The sequence below is a fragment of the Python bivittatus genome, unplaced genomic scaffold (assembly GCF_059951505.1).
Source record: "Python bivittatus isolate LINGU-HERP-01145 unplaced genomic scaffold, Pbiv_v1 ctg000680_np1212, whole genome shotgun sequence".
NCBI classification, from domain to species: Eukaryota; Metazoa; Chordata; class Lepidosauria; order Squamata; family Pythonidae; genus Python; species Python bivittatus.
Window position 1 is genome coordinate 6,329,490 of NW_028277095.1, and position 13,010 is coordinate 6,342,499.

At 41.1% G+C, this 13,010-nt stretch overlaps 1 protein-coding gene across 1 annotated transcript in view; it reads right to left on the minus strand.

Annotated features, from left to right (window-relative positions):
- Positions 1-13,010, minus strand: part of FER1L5 (fer-1 like family member 5) — an 84,888-nt gene that overhangs the window by 15,666 nt on the left and 56,212 nt on the right. The window contains exons 27-35 of the mRNA XM_088151904.1: positions 12,804-12,902; positions 11,051-11,212; positions 10,051-10,216; positions 9,070-9,095; positions 7,330-7,380; positions 6,170-6,289; positions 4,081-4,203; positions 3,614-3,769; positions 1,806-1,897 (exon numbers count right to left, since the gene is read on the minus strand). Of these exons, the coding sequence (XP_088008030.1) occupies positions 1,806-1,897; positions 3,614-3,769; positions 4,081-4,203; positions 6,170-6,289; positions 7,330-7,380; positions 9,070-9,095; positions 10,051-10,216; positions 11,051-11,212; positions 12,804-12,902 (995 nt within the window). The remainder of the gene's footprint in view (positions 1-1,805; positions 1,898-3,613; positions 3,770-4,080; positions 4,204-6,169; positions 6,290-7,329; positions 7,381-9,069; positions 9,096-10,050; positions 10,217-11,050; positions 11,213-12,803; positions 12,903-13,010) is intronic.

Consider the following 13,010-nt stretch of genomic DNA (forward strand, 5'->3'; position numbering starts at 1 on the left):
TGGACTCAGTATATCTCCCAGTCCAGGAGATGTCTAAACTAGTCTGCATATATTATGGAGGTGAAGAAATGTGTATAGTGTGACTTTGCTAAACTGATATATACTGAACCACAAATTAGTGGACTTCCAGGGAAGAAATGTCAGACTGAAAATGGCTCCACGAAAAGCAGAGCTAACGACCATGGCGGAATGAAGAGCTGGTGAGTAGACCTGCTCTTCCTAATTCCTCTCTGGACAAGGAGAGGACTTGAGATCACCGACAAATGCTCCAGACAGTTGCTCCTTGCAGGAGACTGCAAGACAGTGGTCTCTGGTGGATTTAGACCTCTGGGAGAAAAGGGAATAGCCATCTTGCTCAAACCACTGTCAGCGCCTTTAAGGACACTGGATTTGCACATTTCCTTTTCTAATCACTTTTGGAAATTGCTTGTTAACTGCTTTTAGCAATTAGGAATCTTTGGATTGAAAATTTTAACAGCACCGGGTGAGTTTCCTTAGTGAAAGAAGTTTTAAATATAATTTTAAGGACTTAAAAAAATTTTTTTTTTTTGAATAAACAGTTACAAACAGTCTAAGGGTCCAGATGGATTTGACATAAGATTTTGGAATTAATTATAAGAATCCTTCCCATGGAAAAATGCTTTTGTTTTGAAATCTTTTTTTAAAAAGACATGATAGGATGAGACTTTGAAGGTTGGACACTAGAGGAAACCAAGAGGAAGTAAAGATTACAATTAAAGGAGAATAATATTTAAATTAGACTTACATATACAGAATGAAGGAAAATATTTTAACAATGGACATATTGAAGAATATTTTTGAACAATGGACCCAGAAGTTAATTTCAAGAGCATCTGCCTCTATAGATAGACTGTGTTTAAAAGATGTTATGGAAGAGGAAAAAGTTTTACCTGACAAGACTGAGACTGATCTGAAAGTGATTTAAAAATGACAGGCTGCAAGAGTGACATGGAAAAAGATGTTACACTGGACATATAAAATAAACCGGCTGATGTCTTAATAATTAAAACAGATATACAAATAAGAAACCAAGAGAGTGATCTGAATAATTTTCCTATATTGGATTTACAAAAGAGGCTTGTTAAAGCTTTGAAGAATTTTGTGAGAAGGGATAAATTAAAAATGAAAATAAATCAAGTTCTAGGACATTATTCGAAGGGACCAAAGATCAAAATTGTTAGAAGTAAATGGAAGTAATATAAAATTGGTTTATTTGATCAAGGTTAAGATAGCTAGGTTGTTATATCTGGTAATCCTTATTGGACTTTTGCTGATCGGAACTGAATGACGAGGATTTAAGGATTTGTTTGTAGATAAGAGATGAGATATGGGAAGAAGAGATCATCTGTTGTATTTTAAGAAAAGGTGATAAGTTACTAAAATTGTTGATAATTGTGATGAAGTTGGGACTTCTTTACATACTTTTTTTCTTTTTCTTTCCTATATTTTTATTTTTTTCTTTCTTTTCTATTTCTATTTCTCTTTCTATTTTTTCTCTTTCTTTTCTGCACCTTCTGCTTTTTGTTTTCTTAGTTTGTATTAGTTTTTACCATTGTAATTGTAATCTTTATAATATCACTATATAAAAAAGAACCACAAATTAATTAACCATGTTGGAGAGGAGCATGGGAATCTGTTCCATGTGGTGAGATTAAAATCCAGTGTATTGCACAATCACCAACTATGGTTAAGTTAATGACGGTTAAGCATGTGGCTTGAACATTGGTCAGCAGAGCAACAAAGACCCAACAGACAGTTTTCCATAACCAATTTGCTAGACTTGCCTTCCAAACACAGGGTCCAGGGTGTTGGGAATATACTCTTCTCTGTCATTCACCCTTTCTTTCCCTAGCTTGATCCTGACGAAGGGGTCGCACTGTAAAGGGAAGCAAAGGAAAATCTCTAGATTCTCTCCCCCCTGCCCTGTACTGTCCCCAGTCTGTCTGGGTGTATGCACTGATTCCCATAACAGTAGCTTAAAGTAGCAAGTAGAAGTTGGCAGATCCCAAGTCCTGACCTGTACATCATTGTCAGCCTTCCCTGGTAGACCAGACAGGAAACACAACTAGATGAGTTAATTCTACTTTACTGTAAGGCTACATTAACAGAATCTTGCAAGTCTGAAAGTACAATTCTCCCGCTATCTCCTTTACAACCCAATAACTTAGGGAGAGTCCCTCCCAAACCTCTTGCTCTACCCATTATGTGGCTGTGGGCTATGCTCCCTCTTATCTGATGTTCCCTACACAGCATCTCTTCGCCCCATCTCCCAAGGTCATTCCCACATTCCATTGCAATCATCAACATATTGTTGATGAAGTGTGCTGGATTGTCTTCACAGCAAACGTTATTGGGAGAACAGTGACAACATTACTTTGAAACAACTATGGAGCTGCCTTGGCTGTGAGCTGGGGACAAGAGGAGGACAACCTTAGTGGGACCGCGTGGCACCTACTAACATCGGCAGGCAGAAGCACCCTTGGATGGGGGATAAAAAGGGGCAAGATGGTGACTGTGGCATCATAACTGAAGCCTTACCCTTTTTCGGACACATGTTGATGTTGCATGTGCAAAGGGGTGTGGCTTTGACTGCACTGGTATAGCCACTACCTTGCTTCTTTTGATACTCTCTCCCAAACACTAAAGTCCCAGGGCATCTTTGTGCTGTGGTTACTATACAGAGGTGTTGGGATGAACCCTATGTCTCTGCAGAGACTTTTTTCACTGGGGATTTAGTGGCACCAGAAAAATCTGACAACCACCCCAATTTTGCCCCTTGTCATAAGATGCTGCTCTAACTCAAGGTTTAAACGGTTACTATTTTTAAGTTTTGCAAAACACCTTGTGCCTTAGGGCTAGGGTATGTAAACTTCACTATGTTCCCTGCCCTTTAAGAGAATCGTATTCATATGACCAAACCAGCTTTGATCCTTATTAGCCATGGAAGAGGTACCTGTGTCTTAGGAGGGGTAGGTGGGAGATAGATGCTATTCACTAATTAACAGCCAACCAGTCCCTGAAAATATTTATTTGCTCATTGATTGGGACAAAGTGCAGAGAACTGAACTGATTGCAGTGGGATATAAAATGCAATAAATAAATAAATAAATAAATAAATAAATAAATAAATAAATAAGCAAGCTTAGCTAGATGCAACCAGGAGAAAAAATAGGATGGTGAGGATTGGATAATGCTGTAAAACTCTACAGAGGAAATAACTAATTTTTTGGAGTTTGATTTGGGAGTGGGAACAAAAAGTCCATTTTTTGAGAGGAGCAAGCATCACTGGTGTCCAAAGGGTGGGGGTAGAAAAGACAAAACAGCAGTCATGGCTCCCCCTCCCCTTTGTATGCGAGTGCAATGTTGGCACATGTACAAAAGTGTGTGTGTGTGTGGAGCTTCAATTGCAGGGCTGTGATTGCCATTTCATCTTTTTTTGACCTCCCCAGATGGATGTTGGTGGCAAGCATGAACATCTTTGCTCTAAAAACAAGGGATCTGACCACTTTACCTTGACTCTCTCAACCAAGTGGCCTCTCTAGAAAAGAAGCTTTCTAGAACTGCAGAAAAACAGTGAAGAAAAGACGATTACCAATCCATTGAGGTCTTTTGGCTGGAGGTTAAAAGCTCGTATAATATAAACCCGGACCAGACAGTCCTGGGAGACGTTGTCAGGAAGCTCCTGGAACTGACGTGGTGGAGGTGGAATCTTGGGGTCTTCTGGCAAAGGATAGATCCGGAAAAGCCCCTGTAGAACAAGGTGGCAATCAGTGGAGGCTTCAAGAAGAACATTTCTTTCCTTGAAACAAACTGTCTTTCACCACGAGAAAACAAGTGAATGATATTTTCCCCTGACTTAAAGGTGCTGGAATTCAGCTTCCCATGGGGATATTAAAGAATTGGGAGATTTGTACAGATCAACATAAAAATGGAAAGCCCTTGATACATCACTAGCAGAAGGGTCTGATTTAGAGAAATCGGGAAGTATAGAAATCCAGATTTCCTGTGTGAATTTTCTCAGGCTTTTGCCAGAGAGGGGAGTCAGGGTCCAGTTTTCACCTTAAATTCGCCCCCCACCACAGGGTCATCATCTTGGACTTTTCCTCGGTACAGCCGAAAAGTCTGACAGAAATCCTGGAAACCTTGGAATTCGGGAACTTCTTCCAGCTTACAGTTATAGATCTAGGAGCAAATTATAAACATTCAGTAGGAATATCCTTTATTTTCTCTTTATGTGTTTGTATGATCTTTATTCTGTATTCTAAGCTTCTATTACTCACTGGCCAGAAAATGGTCAACATATGGAACAAGCTAAGGTAGCTAAAGAATAGAACTAGGACAGATACCATCACCATGAAATATAAAAGATGGAAACATAGTGTTGGAAATGTAGATTCCTTGACAAAGGGCTCTCTGGAATCTCCTAATCCCCTTTTGTCTACTCGGTCATAAGAAAACATAAAAAAGGTATGTCTCTGTCAGGTTCAGCCCAAAGAACTCCAAGAGACAATGCAAATACAGTTCTGTTGCATTTATTAGCTCCAACCTCAAGACAGAAATCTCCCCAGACTGAACCCTAGTTCCCAAGCCAGCCAGCCACAACACCATGAATTCCTCAGGGAGGTGCCAGCCTCATCCTCTTGAACTTCCCAAGCTCCTGTTGGGGGCTAAGAACAGGCTCCCTGAGCCTGGCCTTCAGAAGTCCATTCCATCACAGTCTCTCTTCCTTCCTTCTGGAAGATATATTATGTCTGTGTGCACATGGTAGAGTGTGTTCCTATAAAGTAGCTGAGACTGGAACACCATGCTTCTGGTCGTTATGTGGAACCCCAAAACTCTGACTCTGCATATAAATCCCACATATTTTGTAACATAACATTTGTAACAAAAATATGGGCTTAGCCCAGAGAGAGGTGACCTATCTAGGCTGGAATTTATACACGTCGTGATGCATTTGTTTTTATTTTAGTTTTAGCATCTTCTTTTCATAATTTCCCCCTTTGCTTCTTCTTTGTCTTTGGACTTTAACAAATCAAATACTGTAACAGAAATAATATATAATAATAGTGGAAAATATTTTTTCCTTTTATTGCAATGTTATAAACCTTGATACATTGCATTATTTCAAGGCAGATTTCAATGTAGTAATGTTTATGTGATATGATTAAAAATTACGAACATTCTATTATTTACAAAGCTTAAAGTATTGAAAATAAAAAGAGAAATGTAAACATTCTATCAGTATTAATTGCAACTGGATGTCAGCATTACAGAAATAAGATTATTTGACTTTTCATCCAAAGTATAACATAAAAAAGAACCACTGCAATTCACATCAAAGTATTAATTATATTAATTATATTAATTATATTAATTATATTAATTATTAATTAATTAATTAATTAATTCACAGGGAGGCAGTGAAGGACAGGAAGGCCTGGCGCAATATGGTTCATGGGGTCACGAAGAGTCAGACACGACTTAACGACTAAACAACAACAAACAACAATTAATTATATAATAGTAATTTCAGTCTTGAACTAATTGCTTAATATTGAGATCTCCATTTTTTTATTACGCACACACACACACACACACAGATGTTGATATGTTGATAAAGGAAATAAGAGATAGATGAAGCAAATTTAACAAAAATTAAAATACCTAAAAAGTAGGAAAAAAAGGAAATAACCATAATAACCATAATAATAATACAAAAAAACTATTGATTTCTGACTCTCCTCTTTTTGTACATTTCCTTATTTGCAGAATTTGTAAGCATTCAGGTCCCTTATAAACCATACTGTTAAGTGGTTATATTTATCAAGCTGCATGAAGTGTTCTATGTAAGGGAACATTCTTGCTTCAATTTAATAATAGAAAATATTTTGAAAAAACCACCCAGAATTCCTCAGCCAGCATTGCCACCTCAGGTTGCAAAAGGTGATTTATAATATTCATCCTCATTGGGTTCTGGAAACTAGCACTAAGCTCCAGAGAAGGGAAGAGACCCATTTGCTGGAAATTTGTTGAGGCGAAAAGCAGTTGAATCCCCTGCTCTGTCTTTGTGAACTTGGGAAGCAGGTGTTTCTTGTGACAACGTGCAGCCCTGTCCTGTATTTTTACGCTATTTCTCTTAAAAACACACCTTCATGCTATCAAAGCCCTTCTCCAGGTAATGCCCACTCTTTGACAAATCTCCCATTGTCACATAGTATTTGCTCCACCAATCAGTTTCTTCTTCTTCTTCTTCCTCCTCCTCTTCTGTCTGTCAAAAAAGAAAGAAAGAAATTTGGGCATGGTCCTCTCCATGTTTTCCAAATGGAATGATCTTTGCTTATATTTGGGCTTGCCCTCCTGAACCTCAGTTAAGATAAGACTTGCTCGCATTGACCTCATCTCCTAGTAACTTCAGGGACCCACCCCACATACATTTCTTGGTGGCAATACAGAAATTGTTTACTTTTTCCTTCTTTGGAGATGTTCCTTTCAGTTCCCACTTTAGCCTGCAGCTCAGGTATTTCTGCTGGTATCTCTGTCCAGTTTAACATAGCATAGTTAGCATAGTTGTTTTAAATTAGCCAAGATCAGCTAGATGTTGCCATCTGTTGTAAGCCAAGATTAATTGCATGGTCCCTAAAATAACTCCTTTGGTGGCTGTGCCTGCCTGATCTTGGTTGTTCTGAACAAAGTCTGGCAAGAGAGATTGGTACAATAAAAGGCAGGACATTTGCACCTGCCCTTGGCCACTTCATCATTTACAAAGAAGTGTGAAATCACTGTGCAATTTCCATGAGAATATCATTGAAATTCTCTTTTGTCAAATAGAATGACAACTGGTAGGGAAAAAATGCAGGCTATATTTTCTGCCCTTGTATAAATAGACACCCACATATTATATATTATATATTTGTCAGTCCCTTGTATAAATAGACACCCACATATTATATATTACATATTATATTTGAAATAAAGTCAAGAAACCCTCTCAAGCAATCAATTTAAGACCAAAAAAGAGTTGCAGATGGTAGTATGAATGTATGTTGCCATAGAAAGAGATGTACTGATATGGGCTTCCTATCTCAAGTGCCATCTTAACTTGGGGAAACATCTAACTTGCCCCCTTGATTTGGGGAGACCCCCCCTTGGCCCTTCCCTCTCAGGTAGCAAAATATCTTCAAGGAAAGCTTGGGTGGAAAAACCAGGCTGCACATTTGGGGAGATGTGCAAAGGCTTTGGAGGTTTTTGTCTCACCAAAAGGCAGCAGCGTTGAAGTGAAATCTGGACTCTGACCAGATCCTGACCTACCTTCTTCTCTTTTGGCTTCCTCCATGACCATAATTTGAAGATGGCCAGCCGCTGTAAGAAGCAGTAGAATTAATCTCTTCAGAAAATTCCATCAGTGGATCAGCCATCATGCTGTACTTTCTTCTTCTGGGGAATTCTGGGATTGATTAAGGACTTGAGGGTTGGGTTATGGTTAGTAAGGGCAATCTGAATCCCCAGGGAAAAAAACTGGTCCTTTGCTACTAATCCAATACACTTCTTACATGAGGAGGTCCATCCCTCTGTCCCTATTTATGGTACTTACACACCCCTTTAATGATGATAGAGTTTAAGCTGTACTACAATGCGCTACAATACAATAAATACAATAATACACTAGATCAGTGTACTATTAGCATGCTGGCTGGGGAATTCTGGGAGCTGAAGTCCACACATCTTAAAGTTGCCAAGTTTGAAGAACAGATACCCAAGCCATATACAACTTAAGAGCTGATAACCAGCACCTTGAACTAGTAACAAATGCGGATCCTGCCATACAGTATTGTTACACAATACCACGTCTGGCTCATTGTGGACAGTTACATTCCACACCAAGTGAAGCTTCCAGATAGCTTGCAAAGGCAGCTCCATGTAAAGTGAATTACAGCAATCCAATTGATAAGTGACAAAGGCATGGGTGACAATAGTCAGTGCCCCATTTTAGAAAAGGTTGCAACTGGTGCACTAGCCAAAGTGACGGAGCTTGTGTATCTCCATCCAGAGCATCTTCTTGACTCTGTACAGCAGAAGCCCTCCTGGCCATGGCATCTGAGCAGGACTGTTGTGTCCAGGACCACCACCCCTCCCTTGATTGTACAACTGCTCTTCTAGGGGTAGAGTCTTCAACTCCGTAAGAGTCAAAGCTGGAATTTCCTGGAAGAACATCACTGGAATAGCCACTCCATTGTGGTTGGATGGCATTTGAACCTATTTCTCTCCATCCCATCCCTGATTGCCAGCAGACACTGGATTAGGATCTCCACTGCATTCCTACTTGGCCTGGAGATACACAATTGGCTATCCTCAACATATTGATGACAACCTCACCTGAGCTGATGGATGGCCTCCTCAAGCAGTTTCATGTACTGTAGGTGTTGAATGCAATGGGGAACAGAATCAAGTCCATAGTGGAGTGTCCAAAGACTGATCTCTTTTCTCCCATGACCAAAAATGGACTCTCCTGGTCAGGAAGGAGTTGGAACCACCATAAAAGTTAAGGTGGTATTAAAGATGCAAAAGCAGGGTGATGACCTTGTCACACCCTTTTGGCTGCTCCTTACCTAAAACACATATTGGGTAGGGTGGCTATCCAAGAAGCAGGTCTTCAAGAAAGGGCTGATAAGTGCAGTGAGTGCACCCACATCCCCTCCCCTCCAGATCACTTTTTCCACTTCAGATCTAAATGGCTGCACATCACTGAATCCCATATCTATGGTTGTTTCTCCAAACAAAGCTTGAAAACCACTGGATTATCAGACCAGATCCTAAGTGTCTAGCATACAGTTGTCCACCCTATATCTTATTGTGCATGGTTATTGATCACAATAAAGATTGTATACATGTAATTCTCTACCCTAGGTAGGAAATTGCCAAAGCCATAAGGCAGATGTCTTTTCTAAACTCCGCTACTAGAAATGCTAAATAATGGCCCCCCCTCACAAAGAAGAAAAGAAACAAAACGTTGACAAGATGACTATGACTCCAAACAATTGGTATACTTACCTTTTTTGTCTTCACCTTTTTAGTGACTGTTAGAGGAAAAAAAATACACTGAGAACACTCGTCAAAGTTTGAGCAGGAACAAAATTCACCATTTTTAGGAGGTGCAGTACAATGAGTGATCTCTTCTTGTCCTTCAGAAAGTTCAGAACGATTTTTGTGAGCCTCCAGTGGCCTCAGTTGGCTTCTTCTAGGCCAGTGTTTCTCAACCTTGGCAGCTTGAAGATGTGTGGACTTCAACTCCCAGAATACCCCAGCCAGCCTTAGTTTCTCTAGATCTGCAACAGAGCCCCCAGAACCTGGGCTGGCTGTGCCAATTCAGCTTCAGGAACTCATCTGAGTAACCTGAGTAGTCCAGGTACACGTAGGTGCCTCCAAAAGGCACTGAAAGGTAGAAGGAATCAGATTTAGCTGGAGAGATAATTAAGGCTAATTAAGCCACCCAACTCCCAATTCTGGGAATTGGAGTCCACACATCTTCAGGTTGCCAAGGTTGAGAAACCCTGATTCAGGGATTAGCAAGCAGTTGGTCTTAAAGTTCTCTCCAACTCTATGGTGGGATATATGAGGCTGTCTTCATATTGGTTTAGTTCACATGCTGTGCTAAGCCATGAAGTGGGTTACTTGGTTGTGGCTTAGATGCTGTGTGAACCCAATCCCACTGTGGTATGAAAAACTGACACTTCTTGCTCTAGGTGATTCCAGCTTCTGTCTTGGTTGCCAGTGTGTTTCCTGAATGTCTTTGACATCAGCAACATCTAGGAGACTAAAAGCAAAAGACAACCCAACATTTTAAAAAGGGTTAGCGGGGAAAGGATTAAGCACTCCATACCCAGCCTGTGGCATATCTGTATCATTCCTACGTCTATTTTGCAGCTGTTCTATAGAGTTGCAGCTTTACCCATTTCTATCCTAACTAGAAATGATCTGATGAATAAGTTATTGATAACTGACTTCTTGAGACATTTATCAAGTAGTGGATACCTCGGGGAGGTAGACTGTGGACTTTGCTTTCTTCCAGTGGATTGCAGTAGTATTGACTCAGAGATCTGATAGTTGCATGACCCACCATTGGCTTATATCCAAAATCTCGGTGATCAATCACCTTCATCTCAATGGGAGGGGAATAATCTTCATCAACCGGCAGGTACTGTAGGAAGTCAAGAGGGAAGAGGTAAGTTTTCCAAGGAAGCCCAGAAAGGGGCAATCCTTCTGAGATTACTCAGTTCATAACTTCTGATTACAGGTAGTAATCAGTAATCAAAACAATCCCGTAATTGGAATTGGAATTTCCATTGCTAAGTGATGCAGTCGTACGGGCCATGTCATGTGACTGCATCATTGAGTGACGGCAATCGTAACAGTCCCCATTGCCATTGTTAAGTGAAAATTGTGGGTCATTAAGCGAGGACCTCATGTGACTGTGACTTGCAACTTCCTGCCAGCTTCCCACAAGCAAAGTCAATGGGGAAGCCAGCTGGAAGTTGCAAGTCCCAGGCAGCTCGCAAGTAGGCTGGAGGATGGGTGAGTACTACAGAGTGAGGTGGGGGAGTGCTGCGACAAGTGTGGGTGGGCTGGGGGGGGGGTGCTGCAGTGCAATCATGCTACGGAACATGAGATCCCTGGGATCTCATGCTCTGTAAGGGGCTCCTTGGGAGAAAAAGCAACAGGAATGACTTGCAACCTTCCTTGCTGGCTTCCCCACTGAATTTTCTTGTGGGAAGCCGGCAGGGAAGGTCGCAAATGGTGATCATGTCACTGCGGGATGCTGCAACTGTTGTGTAAGCTGGTTGCCAAGTGCCCGGATTGCGATCATGTGACTGCAGGGCTGCTGCAACGGTTGGAACTTTGAGGACCAGTCGTAAGTACCACTCATTCAGTGCCATCACAACTTTGAACAGTCGCTGAAAGAGTGGTTGTTAACTGAGGATTGCCTGTATTGTGCTCCTCCCTCAGTTTCTTACACTTTGCTTGTGTAACTCACCACTTTCATGAGATAGATGTTAAGTGAAAAATTTGGGTATTCTTGGAAGTTCCTGATGGTTGTTGTCTGAATGGACTCTCCTCCACACTCTATGATGAGGCTAGGATTGTTGACAACCATCAGATTGTAATTCTTCATGTCTCGAAGACCCCAGGCAAGAATCTGTGGGGAAGTTGGAGGAAGTAGCCAGCTGATTTTGTACTGAATATTCCACCAGTTGGGTATAAGGTCTCTCTCTCTCTCTCTTTCTAAGCTGGTCTCAATTCCTGATAACTTCATGGACGCTTCTATATAGCTTTCTTGGCCACAATATGGAAGTGGTTTCGCCACGGTTCCCACTTGAGATATTTCTTAGGATTCCCAGTCTTGGGATTCCTGATGGTTTCTAGCAGTGTATGTACAGCAGACCAAGTCTGGCATGCAGACACACACACACGCACCAGAGATTCCTGAAATGCATACTTTTATTTTGCTGAATGACTGATTCTCCCATGTCCCATTGAACAGGTCTCGCCTTCATCGTTTCCCCACTTTTCATACTGATTTATTACACATATTTCTTGATTCCTTAATGCAAGACTAAGGCTTAAGCTGGGTTCAAGCGCTTAGTGTCACCACACACACATGGAGCTACAAATCAATAGATGTGAGAAAGAGATGAAAGCTCTCATATGAACTGGTTGAGATGATGAACTGAAAGGGGAAAAGTACCAGGAGGTGTGATAAAAGAATCAGGATGGGATTAGACAAGCCTGGTTGAAAGTTATACAAGTTGATGGGAAGTGCAGAACGTCAGTGCATTGCATAAAATGAGGTATATGCATAGTTGCGTGGAAGGCATTCTTGCCTCAGTTCTTCGGGAACTGAAAACCTAGCTTGGCCACTAGGCTTTAAGTTGGAAAGATTTTGCTGAGAAAATCTTTTAATTCAGAAAAAGAACAGTTAAAGATGAAAACCTGTCTTTGTTCCTCAACATCCTGGAGAAATTGTAATGTGTTCGGTTGAGTTTTTGGAGTTAGTTGGAGATGGTATAGCACAGTGTTTCTCAGTCTTGGCAGCTTGAAGGTGTGTGGACTTCAGGTCCCAGAATTCCCCAGCCAGCTTGCTGGCTGGGTAATTCTGGGAGCTGAAGTCTACACATCTTCAAGGTGCCAAGGTTGAGAAACACTGGTATAGCATAATCTTTGACTGTAGATTTGTTAATTGCTAATTAATTAATTAATTAATTAATTGTTAATTGAAAAATGACTTGTCTGTCTCACATGTAATCTGCAGAACCACCCTGTCTTTCTCCCTTCCTCCTCCCCCCCCAACTCAATGTATTTAAATCCTCCATCAGTTAAGCCGTTCCATGCATCGGATGGAGTGAGATGCCGTTCACAAAAGCACATGGCTTTTAATAAAATCTGTTAGTCGGAAAAGGGGCTACCAGAATTTTATGGTCCGTTACAAGAATGGATGGAGAGTATCTCAATTCAGCAATAGGAAAAGACGCTATTAGAGCCTACAAAATATCGGTGCTTGGTGAAGGGCCAGTGGGGAAAGATCATGAGATCCCAGCCCCCAGATCATCCATGTTGCTGCTTTGCTTTGTTCAGTTTCTCCAAAGCTTCCTTCATATGTGAGGCCTGTAACTCACAGTGGGGTTTCGCCAGTGGGAGAACTTCACTGGATGGAGCCAGGTTGGTTGGGCCTGTCACCTTTCCTCCATTCCCAAGATACCTGTGGACAAATTTCTTGGTCTGGTTCTCACCTCCACAGCCATCAGTCGCAAAATGGGTCGGATTCCTTTGGGGATTGTATAAAGACCATCTTTCCAAGCAGGAGGTGGATGTTTTCCCAGGGATCCATCCTGGAGGAAAACAAGGGAGACCTTTCTGAAGTTGGGTACAACGGCTTTCAAATGAGAGCGCTAGAAACATGAAACATCCTCCTGAGATATTCACACCATGCGGATCAG